Source organism: Oncorhynchus gorbuscha, linkage group LG11, assembly GCF_021184085.1.
Source record: "Oncorhynchus gorbuscha isolate QuinsamMale2020 ecotype Even-year linkage group LG11, OgorEven_v1.0, whole genome shotgun sequence".
Classification (NCBI taxonomy): domain Eukaryota; kingdom Metazoa; phylum Chordata; class Actinopteri; order Salmoniformes; family Salmonidae; genus Oncorhynchus; species Oncorhynchus gorbuscha.
Window position 1 is genome coordinate 25,764,265 of NC_060183.1, and position 27,542 is coordinate 25,791,806.

At 45.7% G+C, this 27,542-nt stretch overlaps 1 protein-coding gene across 1 annotated transcript; it reads left to right on the top strand.

The window, feature by feature from the left end:
* The first annotated feature begins 1,582 nt into the window (after positions 1-1,582).
* Positions 1,583-27,443, top strand: LOC124047617 (testicular acid phosphatase homolog). Its single transcript, XM_046367938.1, has 13 exons — positions 1,583-1,784; positions 1,895-1,955; positions 2,288-2,423; positions 3,009-3,104; positions 3,419-3,505; positions 4,399-4,554; positions 13,023-13,121; positions 15,613-15,711; positions 24,244-24,376; positions 24,675-24,757; positions 25,893-25,999; positions 26,551-26,729; positions 26,958-27,443. Exons 3-13 carry the CDS (start codon positions 2,334-2,336, stop codon positions 27,065-27,067), a joined length of 1,239 nt encoding a protein of 412 aa, XP_046223894.1. The 5' UTR covers positions 1,583-1,784; positions 1,895-1,955; positions 2,288-2,333; the 3' UTR covers positions 27,068-27,443.
* The last annotated feature ends 99 nt before the right edge of the window (positions 27,444-27,542 follow it).

Here is a 27,542-nt window from a genome sequence, read left to right on the forward strand (position 1 = left end):
TGTGATAGGTACATTTAAAAAAATCTAATAACCTGTTTTTGCTTTGTCATTATGGGGTATTGTGTGTAGATTAATGAGGGGGAAAAAACAATTGGATCAATTTTAGAATAAGGCTGTGACGTAATTTTGTGGGGAAAAAGTTAACGGGTCTGAATACTTTCCGAATGCACCGTATTTCAACAGAGATAGAAACAGTATTGCTGCAGTAAAATATATATATCTTACCATCCCTTTAATGCAGTTCAGATGTCGCAGTCAGTGTATTGCAGTGTCAACAGTATATACTGTATGTGTGTGTGCGTGTGTGCTTGCAGGGGTCATGTTTAACTGTACTTGTGGGGAATAGAAGAATAGCAAACAAAAACATTTGATCAACTGGGGACATTTTTCAAATGCTATTTCTAGGAGGTTTAGAGTTAAGGTTAGAATTAATGTCAGGTTTAGAATTAGTTTTAGGGTTAGGAGCAAGGGTTCATTTTAGGGTTAGGGTTAGGAGCTAGGGTTAGGTTTTGGGGTTAAGGTTAGGATTTTGAATGGGACTGAATTGTGTGTCCCCACAAGGTTAGTTATACAAGACTGTGTGTGTGTGTGTGTGTGTGTGTGTGTGTGTGTGTGTGTGTGTGTGTGTGTGTGTGTGTGTGTGTGTGTGTGTGTGTGTGTGTGTGTGTGTGTGTGTGTGTGTGTGTGTGTGTGTGTGTGTGTGTGTGTGTGTGTGTGTGTGTGTGTGCGTGTGCAGTGTGTACAGTGTGTATTGTGTGGGCATACTATGTATGGCTTATGGCTGTACACTCAAATGTGTCATTTAGCTTGTACTGCTATACCATATGCATCCTACTATGTATAAACATACCTACACTCTTACAAAAAAGGGTTCCAAAAGGGTTCTTTGGCTGTCCCCACATTCTAAGAATGTACAGGGTTACAAAATAGCTCACTTATTCCAATCATGATGGGTCATAAATTATAAGCCTATAGTACATCATATTACCCTATATTACTGACTCATAAGGCGACTTTGATACTAACAGAACCCTACAGGTTTGCTAAGTCAGGGAAAACACTGCAGGCCCTGTAATTTTGGGGCAAAATCCATGGTGGATGACATGGCACGATATAATGAGTGTTTGTGGCCCCGGTCTGTGTGTGTGCGGTGTGTGTGAATGCATGCATGTGCTGTGTGTGCGTAATTGCATGTGTGCTTGCTTGTGTGAATGCATTCATGGATGTAAGCATGTGTCTGTGTGCCCACGGATGTGTGTGTGTGTGTGTGTGTGTGTGTGTGTGTGTGTGTGTGTGTGTGTGTGTGTGTGTGTGTGTGTGTGTGTGTGTGTGTGTGTGTGTGTGTGTGTGTGTGTGTGTGTGTGTGTGTGTGTGTGTGTGTGTGTGTGTGTGTGTGTGTGCATGTACGTGTGTGTGTGTGCGCGCGTGTGTGTGTGTGCATGTGCATGTGCGCGTGGTGGTGGTGGTGGTGGGGGGGGGGTTGAGCTAAGTGAGGCACCAAGTGAGTAAGGCTATCGTTAGAGCCTTGTTAAAGGACGATTCTCATGTTCAGGGCTTGTTTCACCATAGGCACTGTATGGCTGCTACATAAGGAGAGCTGTCCTGTCTGAGGTGGACATATATGTCTACAGATCAAATGCGAAACTGAAGAGAACTGCCAGGGTATATTGGTCCATTGGTATGTCAAGGGAGAGCGAGTGAGATTGACAGATACAGTGATTTGGATTTTGAGCGGCCCGTGCGAATCGGGAGCAGGCAGAGAAGAGGAAGTGGGGGTCAGCTAGGTAGGTTATGAAAGCAGTGCATCCTTTAGTGAAACATGCACTAAATGTCAATTCGTATCTGTGTATAGCTTCACAGATGAGGTTTACTGCAGTGGGCCTTTTTCTTATAGATTTCTTAAAATACAAACCAGCTGTAAGGAACTACTCTGAGTCTGTTACATACAAATTAAGGTAAGTGAACATTTGCAGTAATTATGTTTTATAATTATTCTAATGTGTTATATGACAGGTCATCATTTACATTTAATGACGTAAGTGTTCCGAAGAAATTAACAAACTATTATTATACAAACAAACTATTATTAGTTAATGAACAACTATTAAACTTGTGGAATTAGAATCACCATTACATTTACGTAAAATAATGACCTTATTAATGGACTTGCCAAATAGTGTGTTTCTGCTAAAAGTTTCCAAGTGATATTGAGTGAGCAAATAAACTGAATTTGGCAGAACGTTTTCATTGTCTGTATCGATAATCGATATGACCTTTTTTTCTTCAGTTAACCTCTAAAAGGCGACCCCACTGTGAAAGAAACTACAGAGGAGATGGTGGAGTGCCTGACAACTTTGGTTTACCTTTTACTTCTCTCTTGTGTCTCATCGACTGAATCCCGCATTCTGAAATTTGTTGTTGCCGTAAGTCTTTTCAGTTCTGCTTTACTCCACTGGGATTCGTTTTCAAATGTTTAATGAAATCCTGATAGATTCAACACTTTGGTTTATGCTTGAAGGGAAAATAAGTAAATAAGATGATCAATAATTATATTGTATTTGATGTCCGATGTAGGAGCCATGTATTAAACCAATCAATCAAGCTTAATTTAACCCAATTTTTGCCCCGTTTATACCTGGCGCTAACATGTGTCCTTTGTCCCAATCTTGTCCACATTCTGATTGTGCCCACATTTTAAGACAGGTGTAGATGATTCAAAGATGTATTATTTGCTGATTGTGAGCCGATCTCCCTGACCACCTCCGGAGAGACTAGGATATCTGGTCACAATGGGGACACACGTAAACGGATTAGAGACACATTTTAATACCACGTGTAGATGCAACGACTAATATGTGGGCACAACTGGAATTGTGGATAAGATTAGGGCATAGGACATGTTAGCACCAGGTATGAAATATACTTCTGCATATCACATATGAATATAAGACATATGACTTGTGTAAGGTACTCTATACATATGACATAAAACATATGACTGGCGTAAGGTATTTCGTCATGGCGATCGATCCCCCATTGAGTCGTTTCCCATGGACCCTCACAGTGAGGAAGCGTGGGCACAAGGCTTCGGGCAGCTAACTGAGGTACAGAAGTTTGAGTATGCAATGACAATTATGTTTTTTCCTGAAAAACCCTTTGCCTATATTTCCATTCTGAATGTGCCTGTAACTTCTTCTACAACTATGAGCTTGAGAAAGCACACACATTTTCTTTAGAAAAAGTTGAAGGAGTCTGTCATGAAATGTTAGATAATCATGTGCCGTAACAAAAACAAGCAATATTATCACACTTCACAGTAATATCTCCTAAATCTTCTCCGTAGAAGTTCTTACTTGACCTAGGCTGCTGTGTGAGGTATAAGCTTTCTCTCGTCTTTTTTTTGTCTCACTTGGCTCAGTTGGGGATGAGACAGCAGTTTGACTTCGGCAGGTTTCTAAAGAGACGCTATGGACACTTCCTCAGTGAAGACTACAACAGCAAAGAGGTGCGTTACTGGAGCCCAAACGTGTACATATTACACAGGAGAGAAATAGCATTGTTTACCATGTGTGCTGTTTGTGCATTTGAAGTCTTGGCAAATCTATTTCGGGCTATACGTCTGGGTTCTTTGGAGCATATGACCACACAATATCCATGTGTGGTACTTAGTGCCTGTAATGTCTGTTATGGTGTAGGCTAATGAGAATGACTCATGTTGATGACATCATCACCCCGGCCTCATAACATGATGTAACATGTGGGCTAATCTCGCCTGATCTCGTCACTGTGCATTAGGCTGCATGCATGTTGTTTGGCTCTGTGTGCCCCAAGGCAGTTCGCATCGTACTGGCATTACAACAAAGATCTGATTTCCCTCTTCCAGTCGCTCTCTTTCACTTCCTGTCGTTTTCTCCCTTTTTCTCTTTACTCCACTCTATCTCTTTATCTTTTTCTCTCTCGTCCCCGTCTCTCTCTCTCCCTTTTTCCCTCCCTCCCTCCCTCCGTCCATAAAGTAGCAATTACCACCGAAATAACAACTTTCCTAATTCGCTGTCGCTAACGATTTGTTGTCACACTCAAGTTTCAGCTCGTGCTGTACCTTTCCTGTCCCCTGTCATGTCACATTCGAATTCAAGCCAGCTTTATCGGCATCACAGGAAAAGCCAATGTTGTCAAAATGATTTACAGTGTGCAATCACTTCACATAGGATGACAGAAAAGGGAAAAGCACATTTTAAATAGAACATATTAATTCTTAATACAGTAAAGCTTTGTTCCATTATGCACACTGGCAAACCACTTACTGTACAGTGAATCAGGTTTTTGGACATGCATTCTCTAAGTGGTATGCTGGTATAGACATAGGAACCTAAGCTTTACTTCTTTCCCTCCACACAGGTGTATGTGCGGAGTACAGACTATGACCGCACTCTAATGAGTGCCCAGGCTAACCTGGCTGGGCTGTTCCCCCCAAACAGACGCCCCCCTCCCATCATGCCCCAGTTACCATGGCGGCCCATTCCAGTGCACACTGTCACCAGAGCACAGGATAAGGTAGGCGGGCGCAGGGCTCTAAACCTGCGACCAAATAGTTTCCTGTGCAACAAGGAGTTTTATTTTGGGAGCACTGAGCGACTACGAAAGCATCTGTAACGATAAGGCTTCACACTGTACCATTTGTTCCTCTGTGCCCTAGAGAAACAAGCGAGTGCAGATTCATTCACGTCATGGTTTCACCATTACTACAGCGAAAACGGCGTGACCAAACCAGGTCAAACCAGGTCAAACCAGGTCAAACCAGGTCAAAAGATCTGACCAATAGTATCGGCGCAACATTTTCACCTTCCTATGGAAGATTGACCGCAAGCTGGCAGCTCCCTCCAGATGGAAGAACCATAACAGAGCAAAAAAGACAGGCCGAGGAACAGTAACGTATGGCGGATGGTTGAAAATCGCGGCGAGTAGTGCGGACGAAGTGGAGGAAATTGAGACAAGGTTGGAGAAGCAACAGCTGTGCTGGGATGCGATCAATATGGGTGACCGTTCTGATGATATGGAGTGGGAGGATGAGGGTCAAGGATCTGAATGGTCTGTAGAGGAAAGACACAGGAAGAAGAGAGATCATGATACTGAAAGTAGTGGAGCGTCTCGTCTGCAAAGCGTGAAGAGGGCCAAGGTAGGAAGCAAGACTAATAATGTGTTGTGAGTGGAAAGTTGTGATGGTGTTTGATGAGACCACAGGGCCTCATTTACACCCTATCCGATTAACCAACGTCGTAGAGATAGGTGAAGTCAAACTAGCCTGGTTCATTGGAAATGGTAGATTGCTAATATTTTGTGGTAGCCAGGCTCAGCAAGGGAAGATTCTGTAATGGAAAAGCTTAATGGGAAGACGATTAGAAGCCATGTCCCTGGTGCTTATGCTAGGTCGAGGGGAGTCATCACTGGGGTCCCAATATCTATGTCCACAGATGATATGAAAGAAAATGTGAAGGGAGGCAGATTGATTGAGGCCAAAGGGTTGACCAGTAGGAAAGAGGGTCAAAGAAGTGAAAGCTTATCAATGTTGCTGAGGTTTGAGAAGGTTTTGCCTAGAAAAGTACAGATAGGATTCCTTAGTTTCAATGTCAGAGAATTGGTCTCATCTCCACTGCAGTGTTTTTAATGCCAAAGAACGGGACATGTAGTTGTTCAGTGTAAAAGAAAGAAAATATGTGCCAAGTGTGGAGCGGAACATGATTGCGGTGAATGTGGGAGCAATGTGAAGGTTAAGAGTTGTAATTGTGGAAGGGGAGTACGACGACAACATAGTGCATCATTTGATGGATGCCAGGTGCAGAGAGAGGTTAGAGAGGCTCAGAGATATAGAATCAGTCATAATGTATACTGTGCATTCATTTACATTACATTTTACATTTAAGTCATTTAGCAGACGCTCTTATCCAGAGCGACTTACAAATTGGTGCGTTCACCTTATGACATTGAGTGGAACAGCCACTTTACAATAGTGCATCTAAATCTTTTAAGGGGGGGGGTGAGAAGGATTACTTTATCCTATCCTAGGTATTCCTTAAAGAGGTGGGGTTTCAGGTGTCTCCGGAAGGTGGTGATTGACTCCGCTGTCCTGGCGTTGTGAGGGAGTTTGTTCCACCATTGGGGGGCCAGAGCAGCGAACAGTTTTGACTGGGCTGAGCGGGAGCTGTACTTCCTCAGTGGTAGGGAGGCGAGCAGGCCAGAGGTGGATGAACGCAGTGCCCTTGTTTGGGTGTAGGGCCTGATCAGAGCCTGGAGGTACTGAGGTGCTGTTCCCCTCACAGCTCCGTAGGCAAGCACCATGGTCTTGTAGCGGATGCGAGCTTCAACTGGAAGCCAGTGGAGAGAACGGAAGAGCGGGGTGACGTGAGAGGACTTGGGAAGGTTGAACACCAGACGGGCTGCGGCGTTCTGGATGAGTTGAAGGGGTTTAATGGCACAGGCAGGGAGCCCAACCAACAGCGAGTTGCAGTAATCCAGACGGGAGATGACAAGTGCCTGGATTAGGACCTGCGCCGCTTCCTGTGTGAGGCAGGGTCGTACTCTGCGGATGTTGTAGAGCATGAACCTACAGGAACGGGCCACCGCCTTGATGTTGGTTGAGAACGACAGGGTGTTGTCCAGGATCACGCCAAGGTTCTTAGCGCTCTGGGAGGAGGACACAATGGAGTTGTCAACCGTGATGGCGAGATCATGGAACGGGCAGTCCTTCCCCGGGAGGAAGAGCAGCTCCGTCTTGCCGAGGTTCAGCTTGAGGTGGTGATCCGTCATCCACACTGATATGTCTGCCAGACATGCAGAGAAGCGATTCGCCACCTGGTCATCAGAAGGGGGAAAGGAGAAGATTAATTGTGTGTCGTCTGCATAGCAATGATAGGAGAGACCATGTGAGGTTATGACAGTGCCAAGTGACTTGGTGTATAGCGAGAATAGGAGAGGGCCTAGAACAGAGCCCTGGGGGACACCAGTGGTGAGAGCGCGTGGTGAGGAGACAGATTCTCGCCACGTCACCTGGTAGGAGCGACCTGTCAGGTAGGACGCAATCCAAGCGTGGGCCACGCCGGAGATGCCCAACTCGGAGAGGGTGGAGAGGAGGATCTGATGGTTCACAGTATCGAAGGCAGCCGATAGATCTAGAAGGATGAGAGCAGAGGAGAGAGAGTTAGCTTTAGCAGTGCGGAGCGCCTCCGTGATACAGAGGAGAGCAGTCTCAGTTGAATGACTAGTCTTCAAACCTGACTGATTTGGATCAAGAAGGTCATTCAGAGAGAGATAGCGGGAGAGCTGGCCAAGGACGGCACGTTCAAGAGTTTTGGAGAGAAAAGAAAGAAGGGATACTGGTCTGTAATTGTTGACATCGGAGGGATCGAGTGTAGGTTTTTTCAGAAGGGGTGCAACTCTCGCTCTCTTGAAGACGGAAGGGACGTAGCCAGCGGTCAGGGATGAGTTGATGAGCGAGGTGAGGTAAGGGAGAAGGTCTCCGGAAATGGTCTGGAGAAGAGAGGAGGGGATAGGGTCAAGCGGGCAGGTTGTTGGGCGGCCGGCCGTCACAAGACGCGAGATTTCATCTGGAGAGAGAGGGGAGAAAGAGGTCAGAGCACAGGGTAGGGCAGTGTGAGCAGAACCAGCGGTGTCGTTTGACTTAGCAAACGAGGATCGGATGTCGTCGACCTTCTTTTCAAAATGGTTGACGAAGTCATCTGCAGAGAGGGAGGAGGGGGGGAGGATTCAGGAGGGAGGAGAAGGTGGCAAAGAGCTTCCTAGGGTTAGAGGCAGATGCTTGGAATTTAGAGTGGTAGAAAGTGGCTTTAGCAGCAGAGACAGAGGAGGAAAATGTAGAGAGGAGGGAGTGAAAGGATGCCAGGTCCGCAGGGAGGCGAGTTTTCCTCCATTTCCGCTCGGCTGCCCGGAGCCCTGTTCTGTGAGCTCGCAATGAGTCATTGAGCCACGGAGCGGGAGGGGAGGACCGAGCCAGCCTGGAGGATAGGGGACATAGAGAGTCAAAGCATGCAGAGAGGGAGGAGAGGAGGGAGGAGGAGGCAGAATCAGGAGATAGGTTGGATAAGGTTTGAGCAGAGGGAAGAGATGATAGGATGGAAGAGGAGAGAGTAGCGGGGGAGAGAGAGCGAAGGTTGGGACGGCGCGATACCATCCGAGTAGGGGCAGTGTGGGAGGTGTTGGATGAGAGCGAGAGGGAAAAGGATACAAGGTAGTGGTCGGAGACTTGGAGGGGAGTTGCAATGAGGTTAGTGGAAGAACAGCATCTAGTAAAGATGAGGTCGAGCGTATTGCCTGCCTTGTGAGTAGGGGGGGAAGGTGAGAGGGTGAGGTCAAAAGAGGAGAGGAGTGGAAAGAAGGAGGCAGCGAGGAATGAGTCAAAGGTAGACGTGGGGAGGTTAAAGTAAAGTATTCAGACCCTTTGACTTTTCCCCACATTAAGTTACAGCCTTATGTCATTATGGGGTATTGTGTGTAGATTGATGAGGAAATAAGACATTTTAGAATAAGGCTGTAACGTAACAAAATGTGCAAAAAGTCAAGGGGCCCGAATACTTTCCGAATGCACTCTATGCAGAGGCTGGTATAAACAGATTGGTGGAACTACAGTGCGGACTGATGGAGCTTCCATGGCTGCTCCTGTAGTAAGTGGACCTACTGTTGGGGCTGGTGCTTCTGCTGGGCCTGGCATTGTTTCGAGACCTGTTCAGAAATCTTGCGCTCATGAATATGCTGTGTCAAAGGTTCATTTCATAGCTTTCATTGGTAAGGTTATCAACACGACTCGGGTTGTGGAAAGCAGAAATACCAGCTTGAAGGCTATTGTGGATACGGCAAAATAGTGATGGGTAACAGATGCTACTGTCAAAATGGTTGTTGATATGCTGAATAATCCTAAGGTTGGATTGTTTCAACATGTTTTTAATGAGGTTGGGGGGCTTGGGAGGGTTTTTGAGGGGAGGGTGTGGTAGAAGTTAGTAGAGCTTTATTTGGTTTAAAAATGTATTTTCTGGGTAGAGAATTTGTCAGGCCATGATTGATCGCACACTCCAGCACAGTAGGTGGTGACATGCACCTTAAACGTTTTTTTTTGCGGGCCGCCTTAATATCATAGAAAAATAAGATGGTGCGGGGGCGACAACGGTAGCTAGCTAGCTATGAAAACGGTAGACAGTGTTCTTTGCCCCTGCATGTCGGGCACTGCTTTCCTCCAGTTCTGTTAACGATGGCGAGGGCAGGTGTTCGGCAGGCGTTAGCGAAGGACACTGCATGCTAGCTAACTAGCTAGGACTCCGGTACATAGCAGGCAGGAGGCAGGATAGATAGCTAGCTATCTAGGACACCGGTAGACAGTGTACTTTGCCCCTGCATGTCGGGCACTGTTTTCCTGTAGTTCTTTTAAGGGCAGGTGTTCAGCCGGTGGGAGCAAAGGACACTGTGTGCTAGCAAGCAGGCGTTAGCGAAGGACTAGTTAGCTAGACTCCGGTACACAGTAGATCAGGGGTGTCAAAGTCAAATGGACGGAGGGCCAAATAAAAAATTTAGCTACAAGCCGAGGGCCGGACTGTTCGAATGTTAATTGAAAATTTTTTAAATGACGCATATAGTCTAGTGAACCTAATTGAACCTACTGAAAACCTAACAAATATATTCCAATATGATCAGATAAATAAAGCAATATTTTCTTATGGCTCTGTCAGTAATCTTTAATTTTCAACAGACACAAAAGACAAATTTCCTTTATATAAAAATCCCCATAACATGAACATTAAATGAAAGAAACCGGTATTCAAGGCACCATCAGTAGCCTATATTTTCTATTTTAGCAAAAGTGGGCTAAATTTACTTCAAAGAAAAAAACAATAATAGCAATTTTCTATCATCCACTCAACTTGGTTTTAAATGCCTTCACTGTACTGTACATATCAGAGATGACACGATCCCGACCCTGCAGCTGCAAGTTCATTGCATTCAGATGACTCGTAATGTCACACAGAAAAGCCATTTCACACAGAAACATTTCGTCTCGGAGTTGTGTTGTGTCTTTCCCTTTGCTGTCCAAGAACAGACAAATCTCCTCACGAAGCTCGAAACATCTTTGAAGCACCTTTCCCTGGCTTAGCCATCGCACCTCTGTGTGATAAGGCAAATCACCATGCTCCGTTTCTAACTCCGTCAGAAATGCCTTGAACTGGCGGTGATTCAAACCTTTGGCTCTGATAAAGTTAACTGTGCGCGTGATGATGCTCATTACATGCTCCATTTTCAAGGCTTTACCGCACAACGCTTCCTGGTGTATGATACAATGATAAGCTGTCAGCTCACCTGTGTTTTGCTCTTGCATCTTTTCCCGTATCTTCGCCCCCAGTCCGCTCCTGTGTCCACACATCGCAGGTGCTCCGTCGGTTGTCAAACCCACGAGTTTTTCCCAAGGCAGCTCCATCTCATTTACACATCTTGACACCTCTTCATACAAATCATGCCCCGTAGTTGTGCCATGCATAGGACGTAAAGCCAAAAACTCCACTGTCACGCTTTAGGCTGGAGTCCACTCCGCGGATGAAAATTGACAACTGGGCAATGTCAGAAATGTCGGTGCTCTCATCCACAGCCAAGGAATATGCAATGAAATCTTTTCCCTTTTTCACAAGCTGCTCTTTTAGATTGATGGACAACTGGTCTACTCTCTCGGCAATGGTGTTTCTGCTCAGACTCACATTTAAAAAGAGTTGCCTTTTTTCCGTCACAAACTTTAATCATGCAGTTTTTGATGAAATCCCCCTCCGTAAATGGCCGGGCTGATTTAGCGATCTCTTCTGCCAAAATAAAACTGGCCTTGACAGCAGCCTGGCCTTGTGATTTGGCTTTTTGAACAGAGCCTGTCGAGATTTGAGGCCTCGTTTTAATTCCTCTGCCTTTTGTAGCCTTTGTTCCATGTCCATATTCTTGTTTTTGTCCGCGTGTTTCGTTTCATAATGTCGTCTCAGATTATACTCTTTCAGTACCGCCACACTTTCTCCACACAGAAGACACACAGGTTTTCCAGCTACCTCCGTGAACAAATACTCCGACTCCCACCTTGTTTGAAACCCCGGTTCTCAGTGTCCACCTTCCGTTTTGCCATTTTTGATGGGTATCTGAAAGTTAATTTTACTGTGATGCTGACAACTGCTGTGCCAATAAATATTGAAATGAAGCAGCCTACTGCTCGGTGCGTCACCGTTGCATTGTGGGAAATGTAGTATTGGTGCGTGTAAAAGATCTGCGGGCTGCCGGCTTGCTGCGGTCTGCGGGCCGGTTCTAATAACAAATCAAGATCATCCCAGGGGCCGTAAAAAACCTTCTCGCGGGCCGGATGTGGCCCGCGGGCCTTGACTCTGACATATGTGCAGTAGATGGAAGGTCGGGGGCGACACCTGTAGCTAGATAGCTCAGACACTGGTAAAACCTCTGATAATACTTTTATTTCCCTTTTTAATTGCATAGACAATCAGGGGAAATACAGAATATCAAAAGTGTCACACAACCATGAAGATGGTGTGCTCAAGGGGGGGTTCATGCAGAAACCAATTGGATGCTCGATTGCGGCTGCAATCACACACTACTAACAGAGATACTTTTGAGGAGATTGGAAACTCCATTTGAAATCGTATTAATGCGATTGTGTACGTTACCATGCGTTGTCAATGGGCCGCGAGGTGCATTCTGGGCTATTCTACGACAAGAAAAGATCTCCTTCAAGGAGTGAATGGGGGTCAATTGGGCACCAGTTTAAAAACCCAAAATTAGCATGAGCAACAAGTACAGCATTACAGTTTTTTTTCTGAGATGTAACATCGTATAGCTTTGGAATTATGACATTATAGTCAGGTGTCTTGACTCATACCCTGACTTTGAGAAGGGATTGCGTGACGATCATTTTAGCAACCACGTGAAGGAGCATGACAACGTGAACGCGATTGTTCTACAATCTGCTGGGTGGGGCATTACACGGTCCTCCATTTATAGCCCAATGGGATTCCTAGCCCCTCCTTTCACTAATAGCGTTGCTCTTAATCGCAAACCTGACATTTTTAAAGAGACCATGTATAATTTTCAATGTAATGCATCGCAATATGAAAATAGTGCTTTTACACAATATAGAAACGAAATATTCCACAATTTTCTTTGTAATTTTAATGACAGGTATTTACATCAACATTTTAGCTTTTAAAATAAACAAATGTATTTACTGTGTTACATATTTTTAGGCCACAAAAGTATCTAGAATTAATATAGGCCACGTACAGTATATCTCAAGCAATTAAAAAATATAGATTTTCTGGTGCTCCTAAATTTCATGTGGTGTTCCTAACTTTTTAAAGTTGGGAGCACCAGTGCTATCAATGAATTTGTTTCATTTAGAGCCCTGGGCTGGCGGCTGGCTGGCAGAGACAAACGTGCCCACTCAAACTCACTCACTCACTCACTCACTCACTCACTCACTCACTCACTCACTCACTCACTCACTCACTCACTCACTCACTCACTCACTCACTCACTCACACATCATCCATTAAATCAGCTGTATGAATCTTTCCAGTAGACCTGGATTCAAAATAGTGTTTGTTTTCCTTCAAAAACTTTAGCTGTGCTTGATTGAGCTTGCCTGGTTACATTGGAACCAATGAAATAGTCCCAAAAGTGTAAACCCATCCCATCTGAAGTATTTGAAAAAAAGAAATACTAATTTGAATCAAGATATCTTGGTTTTGTTGGAGCCTGATGTGGAACTCAATATCACGACGCCCATTTGAGATGTGAGCATGGACCTTCATGTCCATTTCTCTGACCAATAGGCCATTTGGCACTGAGGCGGTGTTAAAAAGAAAAGAAAGGAAGGGCCACTAGTAAAGCAAAGCTGTAAACTGAGTGTACCTGGGTTTTATGAGAAGAGGAAGAGGAATTTGACAGAGGAATTAAAATGGTTGTTTTGTCTTGGATTTCACAAGCTGTTGAAGTCCCCAAGCAAACACTGCCCCAGGTTTAGAGAGCTGATGGGGGAGACGTTTGACAGCGAACACTACCGGAGAGTTCTCAAGTCTCACCAGGTAAGTCTCAGAAGAGTTGTCAAGGTAACACATCAAATCATTAAAGCCTATGACGCCTCATACATCTTAATTGGACCAGTTTCGTCACAGGAGGAAATTAATCCTGCTGCAGGAGGATTTTATTTTTGTATTTTTTTCACTGATCATTTCAAACGGAAATGAGTTTTGATACAGTAGGCGATAGGCTGCATTTCAGATACACTATGTTGTAGTAGAGACCATTATCTATTTGTGTTATTTAAGCAATAAGGCCCGAGGGGGTGTGGTATACAGCCTGTTCTTATGCACGACGCAACACAGAGTGCCTGGATACAGACGTGGTATATTGGCCATATACCACAAACCCTGAGTTTCCTTATTGCTATTATAAGCTGGTTACCAACGTAATTAGACCAGTAAAAATACATGTTTTGTCATACGCGTGGTATACTGATATACCACGTCTGTTAGCCAATCAGCATTCAGGGCTTGAACCACCCAGTTAATAATAAGGTATATACAACGACAGTTGTTGATGTGTATGGCTGCATTTCAGATACATTGTTGTACATTTTAATGTGGCTGTAGCAGGACCTACGATAGTAGGACATTTAGTCTGTCTGTTGATTTAGTGTTTGAGCGCGCAAGAGAGAAAGAGAACTACAGGTTTTCAGTGAATGTATGTAAAGAACGAGGCTCATTTGAATATCCTGCCCTGCAGTAAAATTCTCAGTGACAACAGAGCGATCAATATATACTGTATATATATATATATATATATTTAATCTTTATTTAACAAGGCAAGTCAGTTAAGAACAAATTATTATTTACAAAGACGGCCTACCCCGGCCTAAGCCGGACGACGCTGGGCCTATTGTGTGCCTCCCTATGGGACTCCCAATCACGGCCAGATGTGATACAGCCTGGATTCAAACCAGGGACTGCTGCGCCACTCAGGAGTTTTAAAAATGAAGATACTACACATGTAGTAGACATGACATAACATGCTCAGACCTGTGTCAAATGCATAGTAGTATGTCAAATACTTTCAAATACTCTGCGCTTGATTGAGTTTGTCCAAATAGAATAGCCCCAAAGGGAGAAACTCCAAGGTTATCAAACACACCTCAATCGCTTTCCCTAGTTTAAAAAAAACGTTGTTATTGTTAATGTTTCTTTTTGTTGTTCTGTCTATAGTCATTTCAAGTCCTATCCTGTCATAGATGGACCTTGAGCAATATGTCGCAGCAATGAAACCCTTTTCCTCACAACCCTGTCCCTATTAATCTTGTCTTGTGAATTCACTTTGACTCACTCGCTACATGTGTTTGTTATTCAAAGACTGAATGATTGTTTCATTCCAGTAGGTTATTAGTTGTCACAAAGGCCTTGTTAGTTATTTCGGTGTGACATCAGGTCCTCAGTGATTTCCTCACTCACAGTTTTCTCCTTCATCTTCCAAAAAGCTGCTTGGTGCAATTTCTCTCACATTCTCAGAGCTGTTAATTAATGACAGGATTGAATTATATTGAGAATTAAAATGAAAAGGCTTTAATTAACTGAATCCCATCCTGATTCCTATTATGGAGATGTCTGGCTTTTGATGGAGGTGTCCTTGGTGCTCTTTACTACCCTCTGGTGAGAAGATGGAGTATCTATCTGAAAATGTTTTGTCACCCTGTGTTCATCTTAATAGTCACAAGTGGCTTCCTCTCGTCTCATTTTATGTGATCTGAAAAGCAGGTGAAAGGTTAATGGGCATAAAGACATAATATGTAGAAATCGCTCACCAAGATTCTATCATGTTCGCCTAATTTCTGTTGACGTGACAAAACAAGTGTAGAGAATCATTAAATAATCTAAACTGCAGTGATATATATTTTCTAAAATAAAAAAATATCGTATTTTGAGATGATTCAAGCTGGTGTACAAAATGAAAAGTAAAAAGATGCAAAGCCGAAACTTAAAGTTACGTTATAAAGGTTTTGTATAATTTCAGCCAGTAGCTGAAAAGTAGCGCTCATGAGCCAAAATGTATGATATGTTATGAATTCCAATTCGTACAATATGTAAGTCCATAAGATCCCATTCAATCTCTTTCAGGACGGGAAGCATAGAAATAGCTCACATAGAATGTGCTGCTTATCAGACTCACATTTCTATCTGAATTTCGTTGGGTCGCCACCAAAGCTACATACTGGATCTAGAATGATGACCTATCACTACGTACTGACAGTAATCATGTATTTTGCATCAGTGTAGATGAACCTTTCCCCTGAGTCATTTTCTCTCAACTAAGCACTGGGTATATCAAATAAAACAAAACCTTGGTACGGTGCCCTTATTTGACAAGACTTACGGTTTTAATAATCAACTGTTTATGGAAGCAAAAAACTAATGTGACGTGAATATGTGACCGAGTGATTGCTTTTAGGAATCCACCAGGCGCAATTATAACATTCACTGACTGGAATAAATGAAAAAATCGTATAAGATGAACATCTTCCCACAGCGATTTATACAGGAGCTCTCCAACCACACTGGGTATCCTGTGTCTAGGCTGCTGGGCAGGAATTCCATATGGAGGGTCTACGACACTCTCTCCTGTCAGGTACTGGACTATTGTATGTAGCTCTCTGCATACAAGCTCTGACTGAAGTAAATACTATGCCACATGTAGGGTTTCCCCTCTAGGGTTAGTTGCAGGTCCCCTTCAAAGGGATCTACGTCCCAAATGGCACCCTCTTCCCTTTATAGGCCACCTAGTTTGTGAAGGGCCCGTAGGGCTCTGGTCAAAAGAAGTGCACTGTAGGGAATAGGGTGCCATTTGGGATGCACACTCAGACTTGCTTGAAATCCATTAAACCCACGTTTCCTGCATGTTTTCCGTACCACTCTGTGACTTCCAGTCATTGCACTAATGCTCGTTAGCATTGGCTTACGAAACTACCTCTTAACTTCCTACTGTTCAGTCGTGTGGTCAGGTGTCACAAAAAGGACGGTGGAAAATTGCAATTGGTTCAGAACAGGGCAGCCCGGCTGGCCCTTGGATGTACACAGAGAGCTCATTTTAATATTATGCATATCTCTCCTGGCTCAAAGTGGAGGAGAAATTGACCTCATCGCTACTTGTATTTGTGAGAGGTATTGACATGTAGAAGGCATACACCACAAATCAAGTCAAATTTATTTCTGTAGCCCTTCGTACATCAGCTGATATCTCAAAGTGCTGTACAGAAACCCAGCCTAAAACCCCAAACAGCAAGCAATGCAGGTGTAGAAGCTGTAGGTGTAGGCTAGGAAAAACTCCCTAGAAAGGCCAAAACTTAGGAAGCAACCTAGAGAGGAACCAGGCTGTGAGGGGTGGCCAGTCCTCTTCTGGCTGTGCCGGATGGAGATTATAAACCTAGAGAGGAACCAGGCTGTGAGGGGTGACCAGTCCTCTTCTGGCTGTGCCGGATGGAGATTATAAACCTAGAGAGGAACCAGGCTGTGAGGGGTGGCCAGTCCTCTTCTGGCTGTGAAACCTGGCTGTGCCGGAGAGGAACCAGGCTGTGAGGGGTGGCCAGTCCTCCTCTTCTGGCTGCCGGATGGAGATTATAAACCTAGAGAGGAACCAGGCTGTGAGGGGTGGCCAGTCCTCTTCTGGCTGTGCCGGATGGAGATTATAAACCTAGAGAGGAACCAGGCTGTGAGGGGTGGCCAGTCCTCTTCTGGCTGTGCCGGGTGGAGATTATAAACCTAGAGAGGAACCAGGCTGTGAGGGGTGGCCAGTCCTCTTCTGGCTGTGGGTGGAGATTATAAACCTAGAGAGGAACCAGGCTGTGAGGGGTGGCCAGTCCTCTTCTGGCTGTGCCGGATGGAGATTATAAACCTAGAGAGGAACCAGGCTGTGAGGGGTGGCCAGTCCTCTTCTGGCTGTGCCGGATGGAGATTATAAACCTAGAGAGGAACCAGGCTGTGAGGGGTGGCCAGTCCTCTTCTGGCTGTGCCGGATGGAGATTATAAACCTAGAGAGGAACCAGGCTGTGAGGGGTGGCCAGTCCTCTTCTGGCTGTGCCGGGTGGAGATTATAAACCTAGAGAGGAACCAGGCTGTGAGGGGTGGCCAGTCCTCTTCTGGCTGTGCCGGGTGGAGATTATAACAGAACATGGCCATGTTCAAATGTTCATAAATGACCAGCAGGGTCAAATAATAATAATCACAGTAGTTGTTGAGGGTGCAGCAAGTCAGAACCTCAGGAGTAAATGTCAGTTGGCTTTTCATAGCCGATCATTCAGAGTATCTCTACCGCTCCTGCTGTCTCTAGAGAGTTGAAAACAGCAGGTCTGGGACAGGTAGCACGTCCGGTGAACAGGTCAGGATTCCATAGCCGCAGGCAGAACAGTTGAAACTGGAGCAGCAGCACAGCTAGGTGGACTGGGGACAGCAACGAGTCATCATGCCAGGTAGTCCTGAGGCATGGTCCTAGGGCTCAGGTCCTCCGAGAGAAAGAGAGAATTATAGAGAGCATACTTAAATTCACACAGGACACCGGATAAGACAGGAGAAGTACTCCAGATATAACAAACTGACCCTAGTCCCCCAACACATAAACTACTGCAGCATAAATACTGGAGGCTGAGACAGGAGGGGTCAGGAGACACTGTGGTCCCATCCGATTATAAAGACATGCCACCAGAGGTTTCTTCACAGTCCCCAAATCCAGAATAGACTATGGAAGGCACTAAACTCTATTTCACACCAAGTAATTCATGCACGCAGTTAAAATAGATTTAGAATAGATTAAAAAACACTTCATGGAGCAGCGGGGACTGTGAAGCAACACAAACATAGGCACAGACACACACACACACACATTATAGCATACGCACTATACACACACGTACACATGGATTTTGTACTGTTTATATGTGGTAGTGGTGGAGTAGGGGCCTGAGGGCATACAGTCTGTGAATGTATTATAATGTTTTTAAAATGGTATAAACTTGTCATGCAGGTGAAAGAGGACCCAAAAGCGACTTAACAGAAACAGAGTTTATTTAAGTCCAAACAGGGAATAACAGAAATCCTCTAGTCTGTAGAGGGGAATAACTGGAGAAGCGGCCACAGACTGCAGGTCGCTTCGGGTAGGCGCAGGCCGTAGTAGACAGAGACACCTGCTCACACGCAGCATCTGATGAAGGCAAAAAACACGACAGGACAGGGCGATACACAATCACAGCAAAAACACGACAGGACAGGGCGAAACGCAATCACAGCATGGTGAATACTAAACAAGGAACCGACGGGACAGGAACGGAACACAAAGGAATAAATAGGGACTCTAATCAGGGGAAAGGATCGGGAACAGGTGTGGGAAGACTAAATGATGATTAGGGGAATAGGAACAGCTGGGAGCAGGAACGGAACGATAGAGAGAAGAGAGAGCGAGAGAGTGAGAGAGGGAGGGGAGAGAGAGGGATAGAAGGAGGGAAAGAACCAAATAAGACCAGCAGAGGGAAACGAATAGAATGGGGAGCACAGGGACAAGACATGATAATAAATGACAAACATGACAGTACCCCCCCCACTCACCGAGCGCCTCCTGGCGCACTCGAGGAGGAATCCTGGCGGCAACGGAGGAAATCATCGATGAGTGAACGGTCCAGCACGTCCCGAGACGGAACCCAACTCCTCTCCTCAGGACCGTAACCCTCCCAATCCACTAAGTATTGGTGACCCCGTCCCGAGAACGCATGTCCATGATCTTATGTACCTTGTAAATAGGTGCGCTCGACAAGGACGGGAGGGGGAGGGAAGACGAACGGGGGTGCGAAGAAAGGGCTTAACACAGGAGACATGGAAGACAGGATGGACGCGACGAAGATGTCGCGGAAGAATTATCGCACAGCGACAGGATTGACGACCTGGGAGACACGGAACGGACCAATGAACCGCGGAGTCAACTTACGAGAAGCTGTCGTAAGAGGAAGGTTGCGAGTGGAAAGCCACACTCTCTGGCCGCAACAATACCTTGGACTCTTAATCCTGCGTTTATTGGCGGCTCTCACCGTCTGTGCCCTGTAACGGCAAAGTGCAGACCTCACCCTCCTCCAGGTGCGCTCACAACGTTGGACAAACGCTTGAGCGGAGGGAACGCTGGACTCGGCAAGCTGGGATGAGAACAGAGGAGGCTGGTAACCCAGACTACTCTGAAACGGAGATAACCCGGTAGCAGACGAAGGAAGCGAATTGTGAGCGTATTCTGCCCAGGGGAGCTGTTCTGCCCAAGACGCAGGGTTTCTGAAAGAAAGGCTGCGTAGTATCGACCAATCGTCTGATTGGCCCTCTCTGCTTGACCGTTAGACTGGGGATGAAACCCGGAAGAGAGACTGACGGACGCACCAATCAAACGACAGAACTCCCTCCAAAACTGTGACGTGAATTGGGCCTCTGTCTGAAACGGCGTCTAACGGGAGGCCATGAATTCTGAATACATTCTCAATAATGATTTGTGCCGTCTCCTTAGCGGAAGGAAGTTTAGCGAGGGGAATGAAATGTGCCGCCTTAGAGAACCTATCGACAACCGTCAGAATCACAGTCTTCCCCGCAGACAAAGGCAGACCGGTAATGAAGTCTAAGGCAATGTGAGACCATGGTCGAGAAGGAATGGGGAGCGGTCTGAGACGACCGGCAGGAGGAGAGTTACCCGACTTAGTCTGCGCGCAGTCCGAACAAGCAGCCACGAAACGGCGCGTGTCACGCTCCTGAGTCGGCCACCAAAAGCGCTGGCGAATAGACGCAAGAGTGCCTCGAACACCGGGATGACCAGCTAACTTGGCAGAGTGAGCCCACTGAAGAACAGCCAGACGAGTGGAAACAGGAACGAAAAGGAGGTTACTAGGACAAGCGCGCGGCGACGCAGTGTGCGTGAGTGCTTGCTTAACCTGTCTTTCAATTCCCCAGACTGTTAACCCGACAACACGCCCATAAGGAAGAATCCCCTCGGGATCAGTAGAAGCCACAGAAGAACTAAACAGACGGGATAAGGCATCAGGCTTGGTGTTCTTGCTACCCGGACGGTAAGAAATCACAAACTCGAAACGAGCGAAAAACAACGCCCAACGAGCTTGACGGGCATTAAGTCGTTTGGCAGAACGGATGTACTCAAGGTTCTTATGGTCTGTCCAAACGACAAAAGGAACGGTCGCCCCCTCCAACCACTGTCGCCATTCGCCTAGGGCTAAGCGGATGGCGAGCAGTTCACGGTTACCCACATCATAGTTGCGCTCAGATGGCGACAGGCGATGAGAAAAATAAGCGCAAGGATGAACCTTATCGTCAGACTGGAAGCGCTGGGATAGAATGGCTCCCACGCCTACCTCTGAAGGTCAACCTCGACAATGAATTGTCTAGTGACGTCAGGAGTAACGAGGATAGGAGCGGACGTAAACGTTCTTTTAGAAGATCAAAAGCTCCCTGGGCGGAACCGGACCACTTAAAACACGTCTTGACAGAAGTAAGAGCTGTGAGAGGGGCAGCAACTTGACCGAAATTGAATGAAACGCCGATAGAAATTAGCGAAACCTAAAAAGCGCTGCAACTCGACACGTGACCTTGGAACGGGCCAATCACTGACAGCTTGGACCTTAGCGGAATCCATCTGAATGCCTTCAGCGGAAATAACGGAACCGAGAAAAGTAACGGAGGAGACATGAAAAGAGCACTTCTCAGCCTTTACGTAGAGACAATTCTCTAAAAGGCGCTGTAGAACACGTCGAACGTGCTGAACATGAATCTCGAGTGACGGAGAAAAAATCAGGATATCGTCAAGATAGACAAAAACAAAAATGTTCAGCATGTCTCTCAGAACATCATTAACTAATGCCTGAAAAACAGCTGGCGCATTGGCGAGACCGAACGGCAGAACCCGGTACTCAAAATGCCCTAACGGAGTGTTAAACGCCGTTTTCCACTCGTCCCCCTCTCTGATGCGCACGAGATGGTAAGCGTTACGAAGGTCCAACTTAGTAAAGCACCTGGCTCCCTGCAGAATCTCGAAGGCTGATGACATAAGGGGAAGCGGATAACGATTCTTAACCGTTATGTCATTCAGCCCTCGATAATCCACGCAGGGGCGCAGAGTACCGTCCTTCTTCTTAACAAAAAGAACCCCGCCCCGGCCGGAGAAGAAGAAGGCACTATGGTACCGGCGTCAAGAGACACAGACAAATAATCCTCGAGAGCCTTACGTTCGGGAGCCGACAGAGAGTATAGTCTACCTCGAGGAGGAGTGGTCCCCGGAAGGAGATCAATACTACAATCATACGACCGGTGAGGAGGAAGGGAGTTGGCTCGGGACCGACTGAAGACCGTGCGCAGATCATGATATTCCTCCGGCACTCCTGTCAAATCGCCAGGTTCCTCCTGAGAAGTAGGGACAGAAGAAACGGGAGGGATGGCAGACATTAAACACTTCACATGACAAGAAACGTTCCAGGATAGGATAGAATTACTAGACCAATTAATAGAAGGATTATGACATACTAGCCAGGGATGACCCAAAACAACAGGTGTAAACGGTGAACGAAAAATCAAAAAAGAAATAGTCTCACTGTGGTTACCAGATACTGTGAGGGTTAAAGGTAGTGTCTCAAATCTGATACTGGGAAGATGACTACCATCTAAGGCGAACATGGGCGTAGGCTTATCTAACTCTCTGAAAGGAATGTCATGTTTCCGAACCCATGCTTCGTCCATGAAACAACCCTCAGCCCCAGAGTCTATCAAGGCACTACATGTAGCACCCGAACCGGTCCAGCGTAGATGGACCGACAAAGTAGTACAGGATTTTGATGGAGAGACTTGAGTAGTTGCGCTCACCTGTAGCCCTCCGCTTACAGATGAGCTCTGGCTTTTACTGGACATGAATTAACAAAATGTCCAGCAACTCCGCAATAGAGGCACAGGCGGTTGGTGATCCTCCGTTCCCTCTCCTTAGTCGAGATGCGAATCCCTCCCAGCTGCATGGACTCAGACTCTGAGCCAGAGGAGGGAGATGGTTGCGATGCGGAGCAGGGAAACACCGTTGATGCGAGCTCTCTTCCACGAGCCCGGTGACGAAGATCTACCCGTCGTTCTATGCGGATGGCGAGAGCAATCAATGAGTCCACATCTGAAGGAACCTCCCGGGAGAGAATCTCATCCTTAACCACTGCGTGGAGTCCCTCCAGAAAACGAGCGAGCAGCGCCGGCACGTTCCACTCACTAGAGGCAGCAAGAGTGCGAAACTCAATAGAATAATCCGTTATGGACCGTTCACCTTGGCATAAGGAAGCCAGGGCCCTAGAAGCCTCCCTACCAAAAACTGAACGGTCAAAAACCCGAATCATCTCCTCTTTAAAGTTCTGGAACTTGTTAGAGCAATCAGCCCTTGCCTCCCAGATAGCTGTGCCCCATTCTCGAGCCCGGCCAGTAAGGAGTGAAATGACGTAAGCAACCCGAGCTCTCTCTCTAGAGTATGTGTTGGGTTGGAGAGAGAACACAATCTCACACTGCGTGAGAAAGGAGCGGCACTCAGTGGGCTGCCCGGAGTAGCAAGGTGGGTTATTAACCCTAGGTTCTGGAGGCTCGGCAGGCCAGGAAGTAACAGGTGGCACGAGACGTAGACTCTGGAACTGTCCAGAGAGGTCGGAAACCTGAGCGGCCAGGTTCTCCACGGCATGGCGAGCAGCAGACAATTCCTGCTCGTGTCTGCCGAGCATGGCTCCTTGGATCTCGACGGCAGTGTAACGAGCGTCTGAAGTCGCTGGGTCCATTCCTTGGTCGGTTCCTTCTGTCATGCAGGTGAAAGAGGACCCAAAAGCGACTTAACAGAAACAGAGTTTATTTAAGTCCAAACAGGGAATAACAGAAATCCTCTAGTCTGTAGAGGGGAATAACTGGAGAAGCGGCCACAGACTGCAGGTCGTTCGGGTAGGCGCAGGCCGTAGTAGACAGAGACACCTGCTCACACGCAGCATCTGATGAAGGCAAAAAACACGACAGGACAGGGCGATACACAATCACAGCAAAAACACGACAGGACAGGGCGAAACGCAATCACAGCATGGTGAATACTAAACAAGGAACCGACGGGACAGGAACGGAACACAAAGGAATAAATAGGGACTCTAATCAGGGGAAAGGATCGGGAACAGGTGTGGGAAGACTAAATGATGATTAGGGGAATAGGAACAGCTGGGAGCAGGAACGGAACGATAGAGAGAAGAGAGAGCGAGAGAGTGAGAGAGGGAGGGGGAGAGAGAGGGATAGAAGGAGGGAAAGAACCAAATAAGACCAGCAGAGGGAAACGAATAGAATGGGGAGCACAGGGACAAGACATGATAATAAATGACAAACATGACAAAACTGCCTTAATTTTACTGGACCCTAGGAAAAGTAGCTAATGGGGATCCATAATAAATACAAATACTACACAGAGACATAAAAATTGCACCCATGAGTTCATCAGACTCTGCATCCGGCCTCACTCATTATATAGGCAGGACGCCTCCCCTCCCTTCCCCTACCTACCTCTCTTGCAAGTTGCCATGTGTCAAATAGTTTAGCTTCTATTTGTTTCAATTGACAACTTTTGATGCCAGAAAGCCTGGATGTTACTCTTTGGGCCTCTGTGCCCCGGCCTGGGAACAAACAACATAGGGGAACACTGCCATGTGATCACCTCGGCAGTTGGGCTCGATGAATAACTCAATAGCTCGTTGAAATGAATAATATCCATGATTATATAAGAGGTCATACTTACATACATACTTATATAAGACATGGTCATACTTACAGTAATACACATTAGCGCCAGTGCAAAGTGTTCATCCATCATCTGTTATTTTCAGAGATGGATATAAATAGAAAGACTTATACAAACCGTGAAATACAGTCGGCGTCCAAAATGGGACCCTATTTCCAGTATTGTATACTAATTTTGACAAGAGTCCTATGTGCCCTGGTCAAAGGTAGTGCACTTTAAAGGGAATAGGGTGCCATTTGGGATGCAGGCACAATAATTACACTGGTATAGGCTTGTTTGTGACTCATGTGTTGTGGAAGAGTTGCGCTTCAAACAGAACGATGCTAACGGTTGTCATTGTACCCTTGTTAGAGGAATCACAACCTGACCACCCCTGGCTGGGCCACGCAGGAAGTACTCAACACTCTACAGGAAATATCCTCCTTTGAGGTCATGTTCAGCGTCGTCACTCACAAGAGAAAGGAAAAGGCCAGGCTCTCAGGAGGTGAGAGGTTAGAGTTCAGAAGGTGTCAGAGGTCATGTGGGTTGTAAATGAGTTGAAGTAATGTCGCTTTGCTGTTGTGGCTGTGGGTTGAGAGTTGAAAATAAGTCGAAGTGACGTTGAGTTAATGTTGTGACTGTGGGCTGAGAGGTTGCTCATGCTGAGTGGATGAAATATCCTGTGGATTGTGAGTTGGTCTGAATGTTATGTTAATGAGTTGGATTGTGCCAACAGTTTGTTTGTTTTGCCTTTATGTCACTATGATTGTTTTTATAATGTTGATGGTTTGTTTATTGTTTAGGGGTTCTGTTGAATGCCATCCTGAGGAATTTCTCCAAGGCAATGGAGCAAAGGAGCACGCTCAAGTTCATCATGTATTCAGCAGTTAGTGAACACCGCTGGCACACACACACACACACACACACACACACACACACACACACACACACACACACACACACACACACACACACACACACACACACACACACACACACACACACACACACACACACACACACACACACACACACACACACACACACACACACACACACACACACACACACACACACACACACACACACACACACACACACACACACACACACACACACACACACACACACACACACACACACACACACACACACACACACACACACACACACACACACACACACACACACACACACACACACACACACACACACACACACACACACACACACACACACACACACACACACACACACACACACACACACACACACACACACACACACACACACACACACACACACACACACACACACACACACACACACACACACACACACACACACACACACACACACACACACACACACACACACACACACACACACACACACACACACACACACACACACACACACACACACACACACACACACACACACACACACACACACACACACACACACACACACACACACACACACACACACACACACACACACACACACACACACACACACACACACACACACACACACACACACACACACACACACACACACACACACACACACACACACACACACACACACACACACACACACACACACACACACACACACACACACACACACACACACACACACACACACACACACACACACACACACACACACACACACACACACACACACACACACTCACACACACACACACACACACACACACACACACACACACACACACACACACACACACACACACACACACACACACACACACACACACACACACACACACACACACACACACACACACACATCCACATACTTAATTGGTACACTCACACTTCATATTATGCAATCTGACATCTAGCATGTCTCCCTATTCATATTTATACATTCACAAGCACATCCACGCATGACCAAACACAATGTTAATGCTATGTGATTATGCAATTTATGCAACACAGTTCATTCTGTGTTCTAATGTGTACATCTCTCTCTCTCTCTCTCTCTAGCATGACTCCACCCTCATCACTCTCCAGGCTGCCCTAGACGTGTACAATGGTCTTCTTCCTCCTTATGCTGCCTGTCAGCTCTTTGAGTTCTACCAAGAGGACGATGGGTAATGTAGTTTTAGTTGTGATACCTCCAGAAATGATCACTTTTACAAAGCTAATGTTTTAGCGCAATAAACTGTAGAAATTATTTGGTTTAAAGCTGCAATATGTACATTTTTGGGTGACCTGGAAAAATTCACATCGTCATTCACATTAAAAGCAAGTCCAAGAAGCGCTATATCTGTTCTATGTGCGCTATTTCTATGCTTCCCGTGCTTAGGTTTCATATTTGCATCTTTTACTTTCGGTTTTGTACACCAGCTTCAAAGAGCTGAAAATGCAATATTTTTGCTAATTGAAAAGATATTGCACAGTGGTATAGAAGGTAGAATGATTTTTCTTTACACGATACATTGCTTGTTTTGCCACATAAACATTTGGTGAACTATTAGCATTTTGGCAACCAGGAAATAGCTGAGCGATTTCTGCATATTGCACCTTTAAATGACAACTAAATGGTATGTGAGATGTGAAATTAGTATTAAAGTGTTACAGAAATCTGCATAACACATGACTGTCGGCTATGTCTTTACATAGTCTGTGTGAACTATTCCAGGTCCTATTCTCTTGACTTGTATTACCGTAATGACTCATCCCGTGATCCCTACCCGACCCCTGTGCCTGGCTGTGAGACAACTCCGTGCCCTCTGACCTCATTCACTGACCTGGTTAAAGATGTCATCTCAACGGACTGGGACGCCGAGTGTGGGCTCAAACCATCATGGTCCAACACAGGTAAGAAAGGTAGTCCATATTGTCTTAATGGTTCAAAGGTTTTGCTTTGTTACTTTTGCTTATAGGAGCTAATTTTTCTGTCATTCTATACACCAGAATATCCATAAATATTGCGACAGATACTGTAACGTTTACTCGGAGACTGACTCATTGAAACCGGACTCTTAAGACGGAAATCTTTTCAATCTGATTGCTTATCTTCATTGTATCTCTCCTGACTTTTGCAAGGTGTCATTGCGGTGCTTGCAGTGGCAGTTGCTATCCTGACAATGGCGCTGTTGGCCAGCATAGCTGTGTTAATTCACCGGAGTAGAAACCTGTACTCCAGGGAGGGGTAGTCTGGCTTGAATACGTCTTCCTAAAACATCCTGGAGGCATTTGGAGAGGACAGGACAACACATCAATACTTATAGGCCTACTATGAGATTAAAATGGAAATAATCCATACAATGACCTTGTGAATTTTGTTCTCTTGCGATCCATTGTACTTTTTTGTATTGTGTTGTATTGAGTTCCTATTGGATGTTGTTCTATTTAGCAGAATGTCAAGTCATCTTAGGTCTTGGTTGAGTGATTTGGCTTTTATAATATTTAGAAAATGATTGAATTAGTTGTCTCCTTGACTTTTTCCACATTATTGTCACACACAATAATACCCCATAATGTCAATGTGGAATTATGTTGTATTTTTTTTTTTTTTTTAACGGATGAATTAAAAATGAAAAGCTGAAACGTCTTGAGTCAATAAGTCGTCAATTACCTCGACACTGGTGCCCCCGCACATTGACTCTGTACCGGCACCCGCTGTATACA

Bases quoted from the DNA above. Each gene is read 5' to 3' on its own strand.
- LOC124047617 (XM_046367938.1), top strand. From the start codon at position 2,334: ATGGTGGAGTGCCTGACAACTTTGGTTTACCTTTTACTTCTCTCTTGT. The intron at 3,105-3,418 runs GTACAGAAGTTT...CACTTGGCTCAG, and splicing joins GCTTCGGGCAGCTAACTGAG to TTGGGGATGAGACAGCAGTT. The intron at 4,555-13,022 runs GTAGGCGGGCGC...GGATTTCACAAG, and splicing joins TCACCAGAGCACAGGATAAG to CTGTTGAAGTCCCCAAGCAA.